At 42.3% G+C, this 23,503-nt stretch overlaps 1 protein-coding gene across 1 annotated transcript in view; it reads left to right on the top strand.

Moving 5' to 3' along the window:
- Window positions 1-23,503, top strand: part of MAP3K21 (mitogen-activated protein kinase kinase kinase 21) — a 61,214-nt gene that overhangs the window by 15,260 nt on the left and 22,451 nt on the right. The window contains exons 2-5 of the mRNA XM_047088755.1: window positions 2,258-2,438; window positions 8,214-8,362; window positions 9,212-9,387; window positions 18,752-18,992. Of these exons, the coding sequence (XP_046944711.1) occupies window positions 2,258-2,438; window positions 8,214-8,362; window positions 9,212-9,387; window positions 18,752-18,992 (747 nt within the window). The remainder of the gene's footprint in view (window positions 1-2,257; window positions 2,439-8,213; window positions 8,363-9,211; window positions 9,388-18,751; window positions 18,993-23,503) is intronic.

Below are 23,503 nucleotides of genomic sequence, written 5' to 3'. Positions count from 1 at the left end.
GAAGGGCACCTGCAAAGGGCAACTGTAACAATGTGCGTGTTTTGTTCATCTGTAAACGGTGAAGCACCTGCCTTGAAGAAGACCAGACGCGGTGTAGATAACAGCATGAATGTGAATTGAGCGTGTCTGTCCCCCTCTTCCTCTTCTCCCTACCAACTTTCTCTGTCTCTCACTCCCTCTCTTTTCTTTCACTCTCTAACTCACACACTCGCTCTCTCAGAGCTAGTAGTCTAAGTGGAGAAGTCAGAGGTGAAAACAAATATTTCTAGTACCCTATGTTTTATAAGGGCCGTAATAGAAACACAAGGTTCGTGTGAGTAAGGGTGGGGGAGTAATTTTCCTTTGCTTAGAGGTATTTGGAAGGTTCCACCAAGAGGACCCTGTGGGGGCTGGATGAGGAGTTTAAGTGGAGGAAACACATACCGAGGAAGATGATGTCGTTTGAAAGGTAGGTTGCTGTGCAGAGGTAGAGCTCTGGTGGCCCACATGTTGGAGTGTGGACATTGTCTCTGAGTCATCGGGAATCATGGGAGTTGGTTTTTGGTTTTTGCTTTTTGTTTAATGCAGGTTTACTACCCTGTAACTTACATACAGTAAAACTCACCCTCTGAAGGAGTTGACAAATACGTATCATCCCGTAACAATGACCACCCCCACCACCAAGATAGAGAATTGGCATGACCCCAAAAAGTTCTCTCGTGGAGCTTAGCAGTGAAGCCTATGCCATCAGCCTCCGCAGGCACGGATCTGATTTCTGTCCCTTTTCCAGAATACGAATGGAATCATAGTATGCCACCTTTCATGTCCTACTGCTTTCACTTGGCGTGATGGCTTTGAGATTCATCCACGTTGTTGCCTATATTGGGAGTTTGTGTGTGGAAGGTTTAAAAATAAAGGAATGCTGTGACACTTTAGGAAGGGGAATCTGCTGGTAGATGCATGATCCTGGCCAGTTAGGACGATTGTAATTCGGTGGCAGGGGAATTGGAGAAGGTGGGGGGGGGTTGGTGGTGGAGGGGGTGCTTTGGAAAAAGACCAGTGGGGCTACAAGGCAGATTGCAGGTTTTTAAGGAATGAGATAAGTTAGCAAAAACAGTAGGTTTAAACTCTTCCCCTTGTAGCAGATGGGAAGGAGGAACCGGGTAAGTAGCTACATTAGTGTCACATGGAAAACCTCAGGAACGTTTCTGCATGGGTATAGGCAGAGGGAAATCAAGCAGGGGGAGCGAAGAACCCCAGGTTCTTGAAAGGGCAGGGTGTTCGGGGTGCAGGTGGGGAGAGACTGAGAAGCATGTTTGTTTTAGCTACTGTTACAGAGAGCCCAGGGGCCGACTCTGGCAGTGACCTCAGCTCCTGGAAGTTGCTCTGTACATTCTGTATGTTGACAGGAGGCTGAGGGCTAGGAAAAGCAGCATCTGCATGATATTTCAAGCTTTTACTTTTTGCTCTATTTTGAGCTTTAGTAAAGCAACGCAGTTCATCAAGTATCTTTAGGAGTTAAAAACCTGTAAGCATTTTGCAAATTTACTATAAGATAGTGTTTGCTAGTAACGATTTAGGGTGACAGTCCATCTGTTTGCTGTGTTCTTTAATACATTCAGTAGGTGGGGCACCTGGGTGGCTCAGTCGGTTGAGCGTCCGACTTCGGCTCAGGTCATGATCTCGCGGTCCGTGAGTTCGAGACCCGGGTCAGGCTCTGTGCTGACAGCTCGGAGCCTGGAGCCTGCTTCAAATTCTGTGTCTCCCTCTCTCTCTGTCATCCCCCCCCCCCCATGCTCTGTGTCAAAAATAAATAAAAACATTAAAAAAATTTTTAAAACATTCAGTAGAGGCTCTGCCTTTAGATCAGGACCTACCTTCTAGGAAGAAAACAGTGTATTCTTTTCTTAAGGGGGGGGGTTGGGGGGGCAGAACTCTCACAAACTTCTGATCCTATCTGTGATACCTCAGTAAACGTTTCTTGCCCCTAGAAATCATTTACTTTCTCATAAAAGGAAACATTCATAAAGAGTGCTAAGCTGTGTTGTGCCTGTGGATTAAAAAAATAAACAACTTGTCACTGCAGGCAACTATGACATAGGTGATGGAAGTGAGGCAAGGTGGTAAAATACAAGCCCATTTCTCACTTACCTTCCGACTGCGGTGAAGGTTGTATCTTCAATACCAAAGAAACATTGGGATCAGAAAATTAGAAGAATGTGAAAATACTACACCTTTAATTCTTTTGATTCTTTTTTTTTCTTTTTTTTTTTTTAAGTTTTGCTGCTCGAGAAGATAGAGCATGACAACATCTGCAATAAAACGTTGAAGATCACAGACTTTGGGTTAGCGAGAGAATGGTACAGGACTACCAAAATGAGCGCCGCGGGCACTTACGCTTGGATGGCCCCGGAAGTCATCAAGTCCTCCTTGTTTTCTAAGGGAAGTGACATCTGGAGGTGAGCACCAGGTCTTGCGCGATCGCAGACGTCTGCAGAAACTGGTTGGTATGCTTCCTTTAAATGAGTCCCAAAGTATTCAGCACCTGAGCATAACAGAGAACACAAGCCTTTTTTGAAGATTTCATGGTTTGGGTCAAGATGTAATCACAACAGAACAGGTAACTTGAGGTTTTTTATCATCATGACTTTATAACTTGGTAGGAGAACCTTCTCGTTAAATCCGAGGTTTGATTAAAACTGATTATAACTTGAGCTAATAGTAATGCCTAGATTTTGTAAGGCTTGTCAGTAAAGAATAGTACATTGTTACTTTTTTTTTAAGTAAAATTTTGATTTCTCATGATTTACAGACAAGAGTAGCATGGAAGGAGTTTGAGAAAATAATCGAGATCTGCTCCTTCATTTTATAGATTGCATCATCTAAAGATTAAAGCTTCCAGTTTGAGAATGGAGGGCTGGACCAGATAGGATCCCAGGTTAGTTAGATTCTCCATTCAGCTATGTCTCATTGGGGCATGAAGACACTATCAGTAATAGAACAACAAAGAAAAATCAGTATGTTTAATAGCTACGATGCCCAAGAGCTAACTTGCCTTTATTTAAAGGGCATCTTCTGTAGCTAGCATTAAAATTCTAGATTTTTTACTGTTTTGTAGCAGTTGTTTTAGATATAATTTGCATGTCACACAGTCTGCCCATTTAAACTGTACAGTTCAGTGGCTTTTAGTATATTAATAGAATTGTATATCTATCACCACAGTCAATTTTGAGAACATTTGCATAATCCAAAAAAGAAATCCTACGCAGCTCAACCATCACTCCCCACACCCATCCCTCCCAGCCCCGGGCAACTGCTAATCTACATTTTGTAGCTTCAGATTTGCGTATTCTGGGCATTTCCTATAGGTGCAGTCATACGACCCGTGGTCCTTTGTGACTGGCTTTTTTGGTTAACCTCATGTTTTCAAGGTTCAAGTTGGAGAATGAGTCAGGATATCCTTCTTTATTGCCAAGTAATATTCTATTGGGCAGATTGCCACATTTCGTTTGTCCGTTAATCAGTTGATGGGCTTGAGTTGTTTCCGCTCTTTGGCGATTCCAAATAAGGCTGCTATAAACATTTGAGTTGTTTCCGCTCTTTGGCGATTCTGAATAAGGCTGCTGTGAACATTCATGGACAAGTTGTTGTGAGGATGTAGGTTTTCAGTTCTCTTGGGTCTGTACCTAGGCAGGAAGCCGCTGCACCATGTGGTGATTCCGTGTGTGGTCATCGTTCGAGGAGCTCCCAGACAACTTCCCAAACCACCTATTTGCACCCACGATCAGTGTATCTGGCTCTCGACAGCCCCACATCCTCACCAACACTTGTTGTTCTTGGACTTTTTGACTCCAGCCATCCTCGTAGTTTGCAAAGTGACTAAAACTCCAGTTTTTTTACACCAGAAAAAACTCAGGCCGAGACAAGGGTCACTTGCTAAGAGTTTGTATCTGTTTGGTAGCAAGACCACGAGTAGAACTCAGATCCGACTTCCAAATTGGGGATCAACAAAAGTTGTTTTCCCCCTGTCATCACTGGATGCTGCAGAAATTCCTCCCTCCGATTCACACATCCCGTTAGTGGCAGAGCGTCTGTTGGTAGAAGTTCCAAGAAAATTTCTTTAAAGCTTATCCTCTGCATTTTCAGTATGACCTAACTGTTCTACTTATGGCCTTTCAGAAATTTATCAACTGCATTGGGGTTCCAGAGTGTCTTAGGACCATTTTTGGAAAACACAAGTGTTTGAGTCTCATCCCTTACTTAATAAATTAGACTCTCTGCTGGTGGAGTCTGAGCAGACGTTTCCCTACAAAACATTAAATGTGCTTTTCTTGATTGACCCACGGTAGTTTTTTGGCCATACGATAATACCAAAATACTTCAGAGAAACAGGTGATTCTTGTGGGAGATTGTACTTCAAGACTCTAGAAACTGATACATACATCAAGGACCAATTTTATATTCAAAGTAACATTACTTAAGACTATAACCCTTCCATTTTCTTTGCTTCTTTTACAAACTGTGTGATTACAAGCTGTATAAATGCTGGACTATCTGTATAAATGCTTTATGGCAACTTTTCACCTATTGTAAACAGAGAACAATCAAGAGATAAGCAAAAAGAAAAGGAAAAAAATCTAAAGCTAGCCAAAATAGGGCTCCTTGAGTCCGTATACTTCTTGGACACATCTTCTCTCAAAATCTGCTTATTTCTAACTCTGTTTTACATGTTCGATGATCTGATTTTCAATAAAAGCAGCTAGCTAGAAGGGGGAGAGGAATGCTAAGCTGGTAAAAGTTGGCAGCTGAAAACAAAGTAGGTGATAAGAAGAAAAACATGAAGTGCTATGGAAAGGACTAGAAACTGCTGACCTCTAGAGCCACCTAGTTGTGGAACCAAACATCCCCACACACCTGCAGAATGCATTAATACATCAAGCATACTCTGAGTCCTTGGATGTCAGGATGCGGAGGGGTGGGAAGGCCCCCTCTCTGAATTTCGCATTCCTTTGCCTTAGAATCTCCTTTTATAATATTCCCGTAAAAATAATTTCATTCAGGGGTGCCTGGGTGGCTCTGTCGGTTAGGCGTCCAACTTCGGCTCAGGTCATGATCTCATGGTCCGGTCCATGAGTTTGAGCCCCACGTCCGGCTCTGTGCCGACGGCCCGGAGCCTGGAGCCTGCTTCAGACTCTGTGTCTCCCTCTCTCTCTCTGCACCTCCCCCACTCGTACTTTGTCTCTCTCTCTGTCTCTCAAAAATAAATAAATACTAAAAAAAATTTTTTTAAATGATTTCATTCAAGAGACATGACTTAAGTCTGTGCAGTAGACTAGCATTCTAGCATATTGACGAGTACGTTAACTAGTGAGTGGATTGATCATCTCTCACTGTCCTTCCCTCTTACTGGCTATTACACCGGAAAGTAACTTAGACGTTGTCATTGAATTTTCACAATATCTTCTGCGATCACTGCACTTCCACAGAATAGGTAACCAGGACACTGAGATGTTAAGAAATCTCCTCAAGGTTGTAAAGCTGGTAAGTAGTAGTATACTCACATCCCAGGCCTGGGAGCCAGACTCCTGCTACCATCACTCTGGCTCATCAGGCCATTGAACTCTCAGGAGACAGCCTTATTTATACTGTATCCTACCCATTTGCAGCGGACAGAAGCATATGCATTACATTCTAAAGATAGTCCCATTGAAATAGTTCCATTTCTTGACATCAATTCTTAACATAAGCCCTCTGCTCTCCAGAAAAAGGACCTGTCTTGAATTACTCCTTTGCAGAAACTCCCAAGAAGCAAAGTTATATTGTTGTTCTTGTGCGTTTTAGTTTTCTTATGTGCTAATGAGAATAGCAAGACGTGGCTTTGAATTTAGACAGTTTCCAGTTATTTTAAGGTTTTTGTTTTTGTCTCCTGCTCTGACTTGATTTTTGTTGATTGGTCTATAAATTAAATTTACTTCTTCTTGGAATTAAAGTATCTCTGCTAATGCACCATAATGCAGATAATTTTTAAGGCACCAAACAGGTCATTACCTTTGGAAAATACTGGTTTCCACTTAATTGCTAATAGTTACAGCATTATATAATTTACAAGCACTGCATTATATATTCCCCTTTTTTCAATATAAAACAGTTTATGTATACAGTATATATATATATATGTAAAACAGTATATATATACAATATATAAAACAGCTTTGGGATGGCAGAACAGATATCGCTATTATTTTATAGATCAGCTAATTCACAATCAGCTGTTAAGGGCTTTGTGAGTGGAGACACAGCTAGTAAGCAGTGATACTCCCAAAACTCAGACTCCAGTCTGCTGAGTCAGGATCCAATTGTCTTTCACTGGTGCCCTGTTCCTCGGCCTCAGGGAGCCCTGGACTCAGGGGCCTCGGGACTCAAACATCTTTACTTAGAGCTGGTAGAACGTCAGCTGGAGGATGCCTAAGGCCTCATTGATTGGGCACATTCCGCCATGGCTACATTCTTATTCTGAACGTTTTCGGTATAGTGTCTAGAGTCCAATAGACACTAACGGAGAAGTCTGTAAATGAGAGGTTATTGTATCCGGGATGATCTGAGCCTGGAGTCCAGAGAGTTTCCAGCTTTTTGCAGACCACACCTTCATGAAGGGCTTCTTCTATTATATTTGTGATGCTCTGAGTCCCCCGCATCTCTTTAGATCAGAAAATAATCTAATGAGACTCAGAAAGCAAGTCTAAAGCCAAAGTTAAATGCTTTTTTGGTGCTGTTCTGAGCTGTGTGGTCTTTTCTTTAGGCATATTTTTCTACCTTCTGTCTGCTGTCTTTAAAACTATGTCTACACATTATATATAAGCAACAAACATAAGAAATGAGAATCAAGTTACCACTCTAAATTTCAAATGGTTTTTTTAAAACGTAAAGGTAATGATTTTTTCAAAGATTAGAAAAGTAAATAGGACCGTACTTGTTATGTGAGTAGAATTAAAAAAAAAAAACAAAAAAAACATGACCATCCCTTACCTGCCTGTGTGTTTCGATTTAAAATCAAATGGGATGTCTGGAGTGGCTGATATTTCATGTATTAACAAAAGCTAATTTGTACTTCATGTTTTGCAGACTATAAAGGGAAACTAAGGTACCAATGGATACAGAGTTACAAAAAAGAGATGTTTTGTCCCACTAGTGGGCACCGGGAGGCCCATGCTGATTTTTTTTTGCTTTTTTGTCCATTACTTTTAAGCAATATGGTAGAAATATTAGGAACACAACTCTTAAGATATAAAGGGAGAGGCAGAAAGATGAACAATTTCAAAACAACCATTTAAAAATAGTCAACATGGTTCTAAGTCCTGTGGTGCATAACGTGAGATTTCTGTGGGGCTAATGTCTTCAGTGACCTGACAGTCCTCAAGAGGTTTAATCCCGATGTGGAAAAATGAGATAGAAGGAGAAACGTCAAAACGCCACATCAAAGTGTGGCCTGGTTCTGGATCCGTTTAGCTCAGTTATGTATTGCTTCTATGCTTCCTATTTATTATATAGTTTTAATTCCTGTAATTAATGCATAACTGATTTCTGGGAAGGTGTGTACCTGTGTGTGTTTAAACAGGGGGTTCACTGGAAGACCCCACCTCGCACCTTGGAATACGTGCCACTAAAGGGTTTGTTGGAAGAGAAGGGTCTTTTTTTTTTTTTTTTTTTTGAGAGAGAGAGTGCATGAGGGAGGGTGGGGGCAGAGAGAGAGAATCTCAAGCAGGGTCCATAGCCAGCGTGGAGCTCCACATGGGGCTCGAACCCACAAACCATGAGATCATGACCTGAACCAAAATCAAGAGTCTGACGCTAGGGGTACCTGGGTGGCTCAGTCCGTTAAGCATCCGAGTCTTGATTTTCACTCAGGTCATAAACTCACAGTTCGTGGGTTCGAGCCCCACATTGAGCTGTGTGCTGACGGTCAGAGCCTGCTTGGGATTCTCTCTCTCTCTCTCTCTCTCTCTCTCTCAAAATAAATAACAACTTAAATAAAATGCGAGATCAGTTGTTAAAAAATAAATAAATAAAATTAAGGGAGTCCAACGCTCTACTGACTGAGCCACCCAGGCGTCCCAGAAGGGAAGATTTTTAGTCGGGGCTGAATGAGGGCTCAGATGCATTTATCCCACCCCTTGTGTTTGGAAGAAAAAGACACCCTTTGACCCATTTAACTCCATGGCAATTTTGCTTTCCAGCTATGGAGTCCTGCTGTGGGAGCTGCTCACAGGAGAAGTCCCCTACCGTGGCATCGATGGGCTTGCTGTGGCTTACGGAGTAGCCGTCAATAAGCTCACTTTGCCCATTCCTTCCACCTGCCCTGAGCCGTTTGCCAAGCTCATGAAAGGTATCTGTGCCCCCCCTGTTTCTGTGGGTCTGTGGAGGCAAGGGGAACCGCTCAGGAGAACATCTGTGCATTTTGTATCCAAAAGGGTACTTTTGGATACTTTGGGTACAGCAGTGATTCTAATTTTCAGATGCTTTTAAGCAGCTATACCATTTTATGAATCCGAAACCTTGTCTTCAATCTGAGACATCAGGTAAAGCATTGATGGATTAAGTCACTTTTTAAAAAACAATCCGGTTTTATCAGTGACTCATTTATGTACAAAATCCAACCGAATGGTAATAAAGTTTTCACCAAGTACAGCACTAAAGTTCAAAGACAGAATTTAGTTGGCTCCATTCTGCTATTTTAAATTCCACCTAATGATCAAAAATGTTTTACGATCTTAACCGGCGTGGTTTTGCCATGACCTTATCTATTTGATGTTTAGCTTTTAAAAATTAACTGACTCCTTTTGTAGGCAGCTAGTTACCTTCCTTCATTACGAGGCCATTTCTTAGAACCTCTCACGTGATTATAACATTTTAGAGATTTCGGGTTTCTTGGGCCAAGTTCTAGAACTCCGTACCTGTAAATCACCGGCCGGGCAGCTTAGGCCCCTGATACACACAGTTCATGGTGAAGCATGGAGCGCACACATCCAGTATTCATGTCGTATAAGAGAAACCACAAGAGCCTTACCTAACAGCAAATGTTACATACGTGCCACTGACCTGGATGCTGTGTAAAATAAAATTTTCAAAATCGTCATCAGTTGATTTTTCAGATCTTCAGTAGACACCATCAGCATGGGCTGAAAATCTGGGCTGTGCTAAGAAACGGAATTAATGTGGTTCTTGTTTATTTTAGAGTGCTGGCAACAAGACCCTCACATTCGTCCATCATTTCCCTTAATCCTTGAACAACTGACTGCTATTGAAAAGGCAGTTATGACTGACCTGCCTCAGGAATCTTTTCATTCCATGCAAGATGACTGGAAGCTAGAAATTCAGCAAATGTTTGATGAACTGAGAACAAAGGAAAAGGTGAGAGAGATACAGTCATTGCAGAAGATACCCGCATTTGCGAGGATTATGGAAAACATGAGTCAAGAACACGGTTAGCACTATTGTAAAAGATTTTCAGACGTGAATAGTTACTGATTCTTACCTTCCGGCTAAAACGAAGCAAAACAGAAGTGTCCTCAAAATGTATCTTTGGAAAAGAAACAATCTTTTGTTAGGGAAATTTTCAAAAGTAAAAAAAAAAAAAAAAAAAAAATTAAAAGAAGAGAGAACAGCATACTGAGTCCTTGGTATAAATTAACCAGCTTTAGTAACTGTCAGTATTTTGTCATTTTGTACATCTCTTAGTCCCATTATCATCTTTTTTTTAAAAAAATGGAACAAATTAAATCCTCAATTCATGTCCTTTTACCCTTAAATCTTAAAACAGGCATCTCTAACTGGTAAGAATTTTAGAAATAACTTTCTTGCCATTATTATCTCAAAAAGTAACAGTAATTCCTTGATGGCATGTAGTACTCTATAAATGTCACAGTTTGCCACAAAGGTGTCTTTTTAAAGTTATTGACTATATCTTTTAAAGCCTTTCTGGGGCGCCTGGGTGGCGCAGTCGGTTAAGCGTCCGACTTCAGCCAGGTCACGATCTCGCGGTCCGTGAGTTCGAGCCCCGCGTCGGGCTCTGGGCTGATGGCTCAGAGCCTGGAGCCTGTTTCCGGTTCTGTGTCTCCCTCTCTCTCTGCCCCTCCCCCGTTCATGCTCTGTCTCTCTCTGTCCCAAAAATAAATAAACGTTGAAAAAAAAAAATTTTTAAAGCCTTTCTTAGGCTAGACACCCCCCCCCATACATACACACACACACACACACACACACACACACACACACCCTTTTATCTCCAAAGCAGTGCTTTCCTGGAGAAACTGGGAAAGTGTAATTTTTGAACCTTTTAGTATGATGAGTTAAGTTCTGGTTGGTTTGTTTATTTTAAGAAGCACTAAATAAACATCTAAGTGAAACATACCTGATGCTGCATTTATGCCACCACATACACAGTGAACTAGGAGAAGTAAAGGTATACCCTATTGGAAGGCAGACTGGTTGGGAAGTGAATGCAATTAGCATGGTCTCCTTTGGTGACACAGTGACTTCATGGCCCCTAAGAACCCCAACTTTACAGCACGGTTCTGTGCTATAGGTTCAGCACTAATTTTTTGAAGACCCTTTTGTAGTACTTGAGCATTTTGATGAATCAAGCCTTATTCTGCCCGTCCAAAGTGTATAATTATCCGAGAGGTTAAGTTCTGTTTGTATGTGCAAGAAATGTCTGGGCTAAAGTACAACATCGCAGGTTTTTGATAACCTTTACAAAGCCATGCAGTTGTCCAGGAAGGAATTTTTATACCTCATACATTTGTGATTCTAAAATAGTAGAATTCTTTTTTAAGAGGGCAGTAATGCTTTGCTAAATAAAGAGCCCACTTGCTGATTCAAATTTACAACATTAAAACATGGCTGAGAATCATTCCCTCATGCTAGAGTAACTTGGACTTAGGCAGAGAGGCTCTGTATTACATGTCTAGACTTTTATATTGACTGTAATACTAAAGGCCTATGGTCAACCCAAGTGCAAAGAGGGAATAACAAGCTGTGGTTTGAATATATGTGCATAAACATTTCTTTTTTTTTTTTTAACGTTTATTTATTTTTGAGACAGAGAGAGACAGAGCATGAACGGGGGAGGGGCAGAGAGAGAGGGAAACACAGAATCTGAAACAGGCTCCAGGCTCTGAGCTGTCAGTGCAGAGCCCGACGCGGGGCTCGAACTCACAGACCGCGAGATCGTGACCTGAGCTGAAGTCGGACGCTTGACCGACTGAGCCACCCAGGCGCCCCATGCATAAACATTTCTTGACCTGGTTTTTATAATACTGTGCGTGACACCAAGACATCGCATGCCCAGATTCTGTCTTTGAGAAGCTTAGGTCTACTGTTGTCTTACTGAATTGGGAATCACTCCCAGGCATGTCACAGGGTCTCCCCAACGTGCAAATTGTTTTCTAAAAAGTACATACAACTTAAAACCGTGGCCATGGGGAAACTGTTGTGAGTTTCAAGGTTATGTTCTGTTTTGTGTTTTCCCAGCAAACATGTACTGACTATGTACTGTGTGCTGGGAGCAGTATTAGAGTCCTGGGATACAAAGATAATTACGACAGTCTCTTTTCTTAGAACGGCAGGCTAGGGGTCTGGGATCTTGTGGACAAGTTTTTAAAAGGGGCTAGACGTGGATCTTGGCACCATTTTCCAGCCAAACACCGAAGTCAGAACCCACCCCTCACCCCCACCCGATCTTCTTTCATTCTGCTTTCTTCTTTCTGTGACGGACAGATTACTGTTCTCATTGGTACCCGGCCTCCAAGGGCTTTGAAGATGTTTCTGGTGGTCTCCTGTGTGACAGAGACCATCAGTGGGAATCCCTCCCCTAATCCCTGTTGTCCTTGCTTTACCACCTGCGTCACTGCAACAGCATCCCACCTGGTTGCCCTTCGTCCAGTCTTGCTCCCCCAGTTGGTCCCCTCACCTCCAGTGGCCCTTTTACAATGCAAATCTGAGCATCCTTCTTCAGCGGCCAATTTCTTTGCCTTATTAATTTCCTTTGTCCTTCCATATGTAGCCTCACTGTGTCCCAACCGTCCTGAATTCCATTCAGTTCCTCTGATGCCACCACACTCTTGACCTTCGGTCTCCAGATACATGCTCTTGTGGGTCCAGAATACTGTCCCCTCCTTAGCTTCTCGCCCCACCTCACAGTTGCTGGCTCCTTGGCTGTGAGTCCTTTGTAGCTCCCTCCCCTCACCCAGATGCACCAGATAAGCTGTGTGTCACAGCATCCCACACTCAGCTGGCGCTGAGTCTGACTTCTTGGTTTGCCATTTCTGCTAGATAATATGTTAGTCAGCTACACTATCTTATTCTTGGTCATTTTCATCCACGGCATTGAACAGAGTACTCAGCACATGGTAGATAGTAAATAAATACGTTACATTAACCTACGCAAAGTTTCTTAATATCCTGAATGTATTCTAACCTGCAATGTATTCTAGTAGGTGAGTGATACTAGCGATTATCATTATCACCATTATTACTCAAGGGAAACAGGGAACTTAGATGTATGTATTGGAAATCTGTTCTGAATCTTATGCCGTCGAAGAGGTTTACAACTCAGCTGTTTAACTTCTACTTACATATTCTTGAGGGACGCCCACATGTGTGCCCGGGGAAGTTTTGGTTGTTCACTGAAGCGTGGTTTGTGATAGTGAAAACCTGGGATTGGCCTCAGTATCCATGAACAGGGAACAGATGCCCAAACTACTGTGTATTGATTCAGTATATTCAGTATTGATTCGGACTGGAAATCTTCAAACCAGTCAAAATGAATGAATTCTAGCTACATGTTGCAACGAGGATAAATCTCAAATGTAAAATTGAGTGGAAAAAGTGAGTTGCAGAAGGATAGTTATGCTAGGTACCATTTATGGAAATTGGTAAAACACATAAACCAGTGCCATTCAGATGTACCGAAAGTCTGAAGGTCTGGATGAGGGAGGGTTACGGGGCAACCAAGGAACCGCAGACAAGAAGAGGGAGAGGAGAGAGTTTAGAGCATGCTGCACATGAGACTTTAGCAGATCTGAAACGGATGAGGTAAAACCTTAGCATCTGTCAAATATTGACAGTGAGTGTATGGGTATTTGCTGTTCTCTCTGATTGTAGTATATTTTAAATATTTCCTAATTTTAAGTGATTAAAATAAAGGTTAGAGAGAAATATGTAAACTGCTGAAGTCACTTATTTTTTCCTGAAGTCATTTTTTTTTTTCAAGTAGTAGACTTAGGTAATTCAGCCCCTTCTTAGATTTTTCAGTATTTTGTAAGTTGGAAAATACAAAACCGGCAGATGCAGCCTTAGACAGTGGGTTTGACTGTTGGCATCAGGTTTTAAAGAGCCTCCCAAGGAAGATGGCCTGGAAGGCAGAAGGAGGACCTGGAAATCAAGTCTGGACAAAGAACAGAAGGGGCACAGAAGGGAATGGTAATTGCAGGGGCTACCCTGGAATACTGGAAGAACTCAGAGGGTTCATGTTGCAGAGTTTGGAAGTAGGGCCTCTTGGGTCAAAGCTCCAGGGATTAAAATGTGGTCTGGTGGGGCGCCTGGGTGGCTCAGTTGGTTGAGTGACCAACTTCGGCTCAGGTCATGATGTCGCAGTTTGTGAGTTCAAGCCCTGCATCAGGCTCTGTGCTGACAGCTCAGACCCTGGAGTCTGCTTTGGATTCTGTATCTCCCCTTCTGTCTGCCCCTCCCCTGCTCATGCTCTGTGTGTGTGTTTCTCTCTCTCTCAATAATAAATAAATGTTAAAAAGAATTTTTTTTAATAATAAAATGTGGTCTGGAGAAACAGGAACCCTCTTGCGCTGTTGGTGGGAATGCAAACTGGTGCAGCCGCTCTGGAAAACAGTGTGGAGGTTCCTCAAAAAATTAAAAATACATCTACCCTATGACCCAGCAATAGCACTACTAGGAATTTACCCAAGGGATACAGGAATGCTAATGTATAGGGGCACTTACTTGTACCCCAATGTTTATAGCAGTACCTTCAACAATAGACAAATTATGGAAAGAGCCTAAATGTCCATCAAGTGATGAATGGATAAAGAAGATGTGGTTTCTATATACAATGGAATACTACTTGGCAATGAGAAAATTGAAAATTTGAAAGAATGGAATCTGGCCATTTGCAGCAATGTGGATGGAACTGGAGGGTATTATGCTAAGTGAAATAAGTCAGGCAGAGAAAGACAGATACGATATGTTTTCACTCATATGTGGATCTTGAGAAACTTAACAGAAGACCATGGGGGAGGGGAAGGGGAAAAATTACAGAGAGGGAGAGAGGCAAACCATAAGAGACTCTTAGATACTGAGAACAAACTGAGGGTTGATGGGGGGTGGGGGAGAGGAGAAAGTGGGTGATAGGCACTGAAGAGGGCACCTGTTGGGATAAGCACTGGGTTTTACAAGGAAACCAATTTGACAATAAATTATATTTAATATAAAAAAATGTGGTTTGGGAATCAACAACTTTCTGACGCTTAGAGCAGACGGTGGCTCAGTAGACTGCATTCAGCTTCCTTCCCTCGAGGGAGCCACACAGACGAAAGGGGATATCGAAACGGGATTCTAAAAACAACGATAGACTCCTTCCCCCTCCCTTTTTTTAATATAAGTTTTTAGCAGAGTGCCAAAATCCATAGCAGTCTAGCGAAGCGGTTACGACTGGAGCCAGACAGCTGGCTGGACCCGGGGCTCTTCCCTCCCTGCTCGCCTCCTCCCCATTAAAGGTCACAGTCACGCTGCCGGCTCCCTGGGGTGGTGTGGGGCTTAACCCGGTGGTGTGTGCACAGGGCTCAGAGCAGTGCCCATTACTTGGCAAGTGCCAAAGAAAGCGGTGGCTTTGATTGGAACCAGAGCAGCTTCTAACAGCCGCTGCCAATCCCTGGCCCAGTCGTTCGGGAAACTGGGCTCCTCTGAGCAGGAAAATGCTTGAAAATGACCGGCCAGATTAGCTTTTAAATCTTGTGTTTCATCGAAGGATTACTTTCTGCGATATTATTAATAGTTTCTTGGAAACTTTAATACATTTCGTTGACTTAACATGGTAGAGAAAAATACTGATTTGTTTTGTTTTGTTTTCACACTTCCCCAAATTGTTTTCAGGAATTCTTAGATGTTTAATAGCAAAAATTAAAAAAAAAAAAAGATTTTGGGGAATGGGAGTGAACTTAGAGGAAAAATAAAAGAAGTCACAGGATTTAAAATTTAGAGGTGATGTTATTAATAACGATGATTTTTATCTAATTTACTTATTTTAAATTATTGATAATTATTCATGACACTGCCAGATAGAAGGATATCCAGTGAATGAATTCTTACTTTACATTGTATAAAAGTCAAAAAGCATCCTTCAAGAATGCGTGTCTTCCCTTTCTCCATGTGGGGGTTTACAGTAGTTTCTTTATTATTCTTTGGAATCATTTTTGAGCTGTCCTCTCATGGCGTCCTTACTTTCTCTGTTTATGTGATATCTGTGCAGTGCTCCTTGAAATACCACATTTATGGTATCGTATGAGCCTTTGACTCAAAATTGAAGAGAATCTATAATGCTTTTTGGGGGTTTTTTGTTCTTGGATTTTGCTCAAAGGTTTCTTCTACTTGCGTCTTTCTCGACAGAGTCGAGAGCAGGGTGTACGTGCACTATCTCCCTTTCTCGTTCACTGATTGCTTAAGGTAGGAGGCGTCAGACTTGGAATTAATGGTCAGTAACTTGGCTGTGCTCTGCGTTACTCAGTAAACTGTAGCCTCCACGGATATCGGTTCCTCCCTAAATTCCTGGCTTCTTATCTTTGTGTGTCTGTCTTTGTGCACTGGGTCCATGCACCTGTTTTTGAACCACTATTGGAAGACATACCGCCATTAATGATTAACATCTGCCAGGAATCTGGATTTGCCATTACTAGACTGGCCTGTGCCAAGCAATTAAACAGATATTACTGCTTAGAAATCTCAGCAACCGAAAGAATTTTTGTGTATGCTTCATAATTTCAAAGTATTCGAAGGGGTTCTAATACTCCAGCCTTTTTTTTTTCTTTTACTTTTGAATGTTTTAAAATGCATTCAGAAAGAAGAGTACTTTGGCTGTTTTCTCTTTGATCTTATTTTTTTTCTCTTAAGTCTCGGGCAAGTGTTTGTTTGTTTTTAATTTATAAAGTCATGGCCAGGGGATCCACATTTTCGCCCGGGACCCAGAATTAAAAATGGTTTCTTCTTCAATTATTGTAGTAGTAACACACAAAAAGCCTAATTGAATTTGCTGGCCTTATCTGTACCTTATGCCATTTCATTCCATAATAGCTAATTGGATTGATATCAACACCACTGAAAAGTAATATCTTAACAAAAGGGCAGACAGTAATGAGTTAGACATTGAAAGTTGACTGGAAAGTATCTTCTGTCCCCAAATACACGACGGTAAGATCTCCAGTTTGGACAAACTGGTTGGAAAAAGCCATCAGTTATATAACAGATTTCAGAATTTTTTCTAGTATGTAGCATTTTCTTCATTTTCTTTTCCTTTCATGTAGTATATAGTAATTTACGTCCGGCGTAATGTAACGAAGAAATACTGATCTGCTTATAAGTAAGAATCAGCTGGTACATATTAGCAGAAGTGACTTGAATATCAACCGGTGTTAAGTAAATCTTTTGCAATTTTGTGAGCTTTGTTTAGAAAAAGCAAATTTTAAGAATGTTTCAAAGGTGAATTTCAGCCCACTTTGTAAATTAACAATAAATTCAGAATTCGTTTGATCTGAATAAATAATTTTTTATGGTTTTTTTTAGAACTCCTCAGTCTCTTCTTGATATTATTATATTTATTTACGGAATGAGGGTCTTCTGTTTTTCCTCTGTGATAATTGTAAACTGACAGCCTCCATATATTCATTGAGCCCTTCTATAAAAAGTCCAAGGGATTAGCAGACTTGAGTTGACATTTTAATCCCATGCCTCAGCTCTGGTTTCTTCCATGAACCTCTATTTTAGAGTGTTTTGGTTTTTTTGTTTTGTTTTGTTTTTCTCTGTATCAGTATTCTTGACATGGGCTGTATCAAGTGTGGCTGCTTATATAAAGTGTGATATGTTTGACCAGTCCTCGGAGCTCTCACAGCTCCTAGCTCAAAGCTACATCTGAGATGGCATCTATAGTTTCTAACAAAGCTTCTGGTGTTAGGACAGTCTAAGATTAAATTTTCTGGAGCAGTGTAAATAAAAGTTTGCAAGTGCCTTGATTTCAGTATGACTGCTTGATTGAGTAGCAGGGCAATCAAGAAGACAAAGAAGTTCAGCACTAAAAGGAACATTTATGTCTCTGGTAAAGAAGAGAACATTTTAGGGGCGCCTGGGTGGCTCGATGGGTAGGCATCCGACTTCGGCTCCGGTCGTGATCTCATCGCTCGTGAGTTCGAGCCCCGCGTCGGGCTCTGTGCTGACAGCTCAGAGCCTGGAGCCTGCTTCCGATTCTGTGTCTCCCTCTCTCTCTGCTCCTCTCCCGCTCACGCTCTGTGTCTCAAAAATAAGTAAACATTAAAAAAAAAAAAAAGACACACATACCATTATATAGAAATGAAATAAGAGTGGAAGTATGATTTTAAAACTTGGTAGAGTTCTTGGTTTTACTATTGAGTACTTTTTTCCTAATAGGAACAGTCTTTGAACAACACAGGTTTAAACTATGTGGGTCCACTTATATGTGGCTTTTTTCAATAAACACAGTACAGGACTGTAAATATATCTTCTCTCCATTATTATTAAACATTTTCTTTTCTATAGCTTCGTTTATTGTAAGAATACACTCTGTAATACATGTAACATACAAAATACGTGTTAATTGACTGTGTGGTTGGTAAGACTTCTCAGCAACAGTAGGCTATTATTAGTGGTTATGTTTTGGAGGCTCAAAAGTTATATATGGATTTTCCATGGCAAGGTGGGGGTGGGGAGGGTCAATGCTCCCAACTCAGTGTTCTTCAAGGATTAACTGTATTCTTTAATCCATGGGCTTTCTATGAAGCTAAATAATTCTGAAACCAAAGCCAAGTTTTGGAAGTTAGACTTTAATTGTGACAGAGCGGCCTTCATGAGCTAATTCATGCGATCTGTGTCAGAAGTGATACTTCTCATTCATCCATGGGGTCCTGAAAAATTCATTTTCCAGGGGCTTACAATTTTAGGGATGCTCATTTTCATTTCTCTCGGGCCTTCCGCTGCCTTCTGACCCATTAGCTTTGTTGTTCCTGGAATCTCTCCACCGCGATGTTTTAACCCCTAAGCAAATCCTTAAATAACCCAACGAAGTTCTTCCCAGGTAGAGAAATCTGAACTGTGGTCTTTCATGAGTAGAATGATTCTCCTTTAATCAGTCAAGTCTTACCGTTTGGCTTTATTTGGGAAATGGGTTGATCACCTCTGTCCTCTGTTGCTCTGTGTTACTGAACACTTTCCGTGTCAGGTGATCGCGAGGGCCAGCGATGAGGAGGGAGAAGTGTTAAAATCGGGTTCGAAAAATTGGTGACGCCTTTTGGGGACCATGAGACTCAGGGCGCAGAGCGCAGGCGCATTGCTTGTAGTCTGAGTCGGTGCTGGGCCGGGGAGGTCTTAGCTCCCGCTGTCCTGATTGCCAAGGCTGCTGCCCCGGGAGGACCGGGGCGGCGGGGGGCTGAGCTGGAGAAGAGCCACCCCCGCTTCTTGCTTACACGCGTGCTCTGTGCCCCAGGAGCTGCGGTCCCGCGAGGAGGAGCTGACCCGGGCCGCCCTCCAGCAGAAGTCCCAGGAGGCGCTGCTCAAGCGGCGGGAGCAGCAGCTGGCCGAGCGGGAGATCGACGTGCTGGAGCGGGAGCTCAACATTTTGATCTTCCAGTTAAACCAGGAGAAGCCCAACGTCAAGAAGAGGAAGGGAAAGTTCAGGCGGAGTCGGTTAAAGCTCAAAGACGGACATCGCATCAGCTTACCTTCAGGTATGCGCTCGTCTGCGTGTGTCGCAAGAGTTTTGAATGTCATCTGTGTGATGGGCTTCTTTGTTGTCTCCAGCCCGGGAAGAGACGGCAGGATGAGATTTTTTTCTTTTTTAACATTTATTTATTTTTGAGACAGGGAGAGACAGAGCATGAACAGGGGAGGGGCAGAGAGAGAGGGAGACACAGAATCTGAAACAGGCTCCAGGCTCTGAGCTGTTGGCACGGAGCCCGACACAGGGCTTGAACTCATGAACCGCGAGATCATGACCTGAGCTGAAGCCAGACGCTTAACCGACTGAGCCACCGGGTACCCCAACAACACTTTTCTTTTATATAAACTATGTATACATTGTCTCATAAAATTACTTATCACAAACTACTGGAAACCTCCCAACATAATGTGACTTTTTGGATTATTGCCAATGCCCTCAGTTAGTCAGAAAATCGCTGATGTGTGGCCATGGTGAGTACACAGTATACGTTATTGATTATTTGGTTTGATGTAGTGGAAGCAGGCTGTGTGTGGGTCCCTCCTCCCTTTACCTTTGACCTCTCTGGAGGAAAAAAAGATCTTTTTTCAGGATCTCTTCGGATGTTTGCTTTTTAGCCAAAGTGTAACTTGGGGGACCACTGACTGTGCTGTCTTGTGGGTCCCACATAATTTAAAAGAAACTGTTTTATTTATGATGAGGCTTCTGCTTTCAAGTGTAGATGATAGAAAAATTCAGAATTTCTCCAGGTCTTGGCTCTATCAGCCTTCTATCTGTGTTGCGACTAGGTTATGCTAATTAATATTCACCGATTCCCTGGGAGACTTGGGAGGGGCATGGCTAATGAGAAACTGATGGAAAATAAAGTTGGAAGAAAAAAATTAAATCATTCCCGTGATTCTTTACTCTTCAGTGGTAAGGTGATTAAAGCAAATGTCTCAGGATTCCTGAGGTCACTTTCATTCCTGCTTTTCATCTCAAATCGTGTTTCCACAATATCTTGTCTTCACTTGTAGCAGACCAAATATGTTCGACTATTTTTGCTAGATTTATATTGTTCCTGGATTACATTCTCTCTTTCTGAGAATTTGTTCTACATTTATTTGCCTTATGGCATTCAATAAAAGATTTCCCATTAAAACATACCCCAAAAATCTGCTATAGTCCTAATCCATTTTCAAAGAATGAAATTGTTTCTTTAATTTAGCATGGGGATTACCTCTTCTGGCCACAAGGTGTTGCTACATTGTTGTCAGATTGTTACTGCTCTGGAAACTCTGATTCTCTTTAGATTTCCCCAACTTTTCACACACCACCCCCCCACACACATATACACAGGTACATATATACACATACACACACGTACACATACACACACACACACAATTTACTTGCATAGTGTCCCAAAGTAGGATACATATCCAAAGATCCAAAGAGAAAAATGATAACTGTAACGATAGTTACTTATTTCCTCCAGGAATTTTGCTTAGTATAGAAGAGAAAGCAATTATTTGCACCTCCAAGGAACTTATTGTCTTCTAGAAAATTCTTTGAGTTACCAAATGTTAGTACTGTTTAGCGGTACACTATTAAGGAAGAAACATCTGCTAGACAGCAGCTCGAATGGCGGTGGTAGTTTCTTTTCAGCGTACAAATTGCTTGAACCCCTTTTGCAGGAAATTTTCCCTACGTGTAACTAGCTTAAAAATTTTCTCAGAAGCATATTGGAGACTCCTACAAACTGACCTTTAATATTTGTGCCTCTCCCTCTTCCAAAAACTTGTTATTAAATGTGAAAAATTAGCTCATCATAATTTTGTCCTTCAGAATCACTGAGGATAACTTTTAATCTTATGACTATTTATAGCTGTGATGACTTAACCACTAGAAAACTCCAACGTAATCCTTCCGCTGGCAGTCCTTTATGGGCACTCCCCAAACAAGGGTGGATGCTTATAAAATGAGACGATATAATCTACAAAAGTGTAGACGATATCATCTACGTAAAGTATAAATTGTACTTTGTGAATTCTTGGAACTTGTTGGAATCTTAGAGTGATCACGGTAGATGTATTTCTGTGGTGACCACTTTGTACCACGTGCTCTGCCTTATGTTTATCTCAGGCCAAAGTTGTATGTTTAGAACCTATAAAATAAGGCAAAGAAGGTTTGAAGCCTTCAAATTTGGTATCTTTCAAAAGCAGTGGGACCCCGGGGCGCCTGGGTGGCGCAGTCAGTTAAGCGTCCTCCGACTTCAGCCAGGTCACGATCTCGCGGTCCGGGAGTTCGAGCCCCGCGTCGGGCTCTGGGCTGATGGCTCAGAGCCTGGAGCCTGTTTCCGGTTCTGTGTCTCCCTCTCTCTCTGCCCCTCCCCCGTTCATGCTCTGTCTCTCTCTGTCCCAAAAATAAATAAACGTTGAAAAAAAAAAAAAATTCAAAAGCAGTAGGATACTAATTTTAACCACTTCGGAAATGCCAAAAGCCGGCCACAGTCATCTTCCTTCACGTGTGCACATGTGAGAGTGTGTGTGTGTGTGTGTGTGTGTGTGCGCGCGCGCGCGCGCGCAAATGCTACTATTTGCAGGGTCAAATGATTATTCCCACTGATACTGTCATGAAACATCAATATTGCCAATAAAAACACAAGTATAGTTTTACCTAAAAGTCTGGGGACCTCATGAGAACCTGCCATGAGACAATTATTCTTTCAAGTAGGATGAAAAACTGAACATCAGCCAGTTTTCCTAAATGTAGAACTGGGACAAAGTCAACCTTTCCCCAACTCACAGGGACAAGGGTATTTATAATAATATTTGGGGGGCCCCTGAGTAGCTGAGTCAGTTGAATGTCCGACTTTTGATTTTGGCTCAGGTGGTGATCTCACCGTAGTGAGATCGAGCCCAGAGTGGGGCTCCATGCTGAATGTGGAGCCTGCTTGGGTTCTCTCCCACCCTCTGCCCCTCCCCCATGCGTGTGGTCTCTCTCTCTCTCTCTCTCTCTCATTCTCTCTCCTCTCTCCACTCCTCTCTCTCAAACAAACAAACAAAAAGAATATTTTCTTTATGTTTAAGACATAAAGAGTCCAGGGGTGCCTGGGTGGCTCAGTCAGTTAAGTGTCTGGCTTTGGCTCAGGTCATGATCTCCTGGTTCGTGGGTTCGAGCCCTGCGTCAGGCGCTGTGCTGACAGCTCAGAGCCTGGAGCCTGCTTTGCCTTCTGTGTCTCCCTCTCTCTCTGCCCCTCCCCGCTTGCTTTCTCTCTCTCTCTCTCTCTCTCTCTCTTTTTCAAAAATGAATAAACATTAAAAAAAATTTTTTTTTAACTTAGACTTCTTTTTTTGTGAGAGAGAAATTATTTAGACTTTTCCAGGAGATCAGAAGCACTCTGAATCTTAGGTATTGTTAAAATCCAGTTTGGTACTTATGCTACTCCTCCTTGGCCTTACAGATGTTCTCTGCTGGTCACCTGGCCATCCCTTGTTCCACGTGGTTTATCGTTCCCATGCTGTGGTCTGGTTCTGGGTTCTAGTTCTGAGGGCTTACAAGAACGCAGCCGCCTTCTGCTCTGCTCTGGGCTGGTGGCTCCTCCTTCTGCAAAACTCATGGGGAATTTGCTTCCAGTGTTCTGACGTATCATGGGGCTAGCTGAACCTTTATAAAGCACTTCAATCTGAAATAAACTCTTTCATACCTACGGGTAAGACTGTTTCTCTTAACCTTCCCCCACCCGCCAATCAGTCCAATCACCTGCTGAACTGTTCTCTCACATCCCATCTTTATTATTCAGACTGCTCTCTGCCCGGTCGGATCTTGGTAGATGGAGGAAGCCTCCCATCTGCTACTTCGTTTCCACTTGTTTTGTCTTCAAAACCACCCTACACCCAGCTGTGTATTTTTCAGCAATTGACTGTAAGCGAGCACCAGTCGGATTCTGTGGTAAAACCTTACACCATTTTCGCCTTCAACAAATACTTGAGGATTTACCGTGATCAAGTAATAGGGATTGCGAAAAAATAAACATGATCTCTGCCCTTACATTACTTATAAACGTAAACAGATAAAATATTGATTCAGCAGAGGTTTACTGAGTATCTTTCATGGGCGAGGCATTTCGCCAGCCTGCGCTGGGGTCGTGCTGTGATGGAGTCTATATGGCCCCTGCCAGCGTAGAGCTGACACTGTATTGGGAGGGGAGCGAACCTTAAGCTAATAATTAAATACTTATTTACTTGATAAAATTATTAACTGCTATGAGGGAAACGTCATATGACAGTGCGTAGTGGAAAGATGTCACCTGCTTTATGAAGATCAAGAGAGTTGTCGTAAAGAAGCAACATTTAAGTTGAGATTTGGGGGCACCTGGGTGGGTCAGTTGGTTAAGTGTCCAGCTGTTGATTTCGCCTCAGGTCACGATCCCAGGGTTGTGAGATCAAGCCCCTCGTATGGAGCCTGCTTGAGGTTCTCTCTCTTCCTCTCTCTCTGGCCCTCTTCTGCTCCAGGTGTTTTCTCTCTCTCTCTCTCTCT

The sequence above is a fragment of the Lynx rufus genome, unplaced genomic scaffold (genome assembly GCF_022079265.1).
Source record: "Lynx rufus isolate CCGP_SWC_20201006 ecotype Redwood Valley unplaced genomic scaffold, mLynRuf1.p SCAF_25, whole genome shotgun sequence".
Classification (NCBI taxonomy): domain Eukaryota; kingdom Metazoa; phylum Chordata; class Mammalia; order Carnivora; family Felidae; genus Lynx; species Lynx rufus.
Note: the sequence above shows the minus strand (reverse complement) of the source record. Positions and strands in the feature narration are given on the sequence as shown.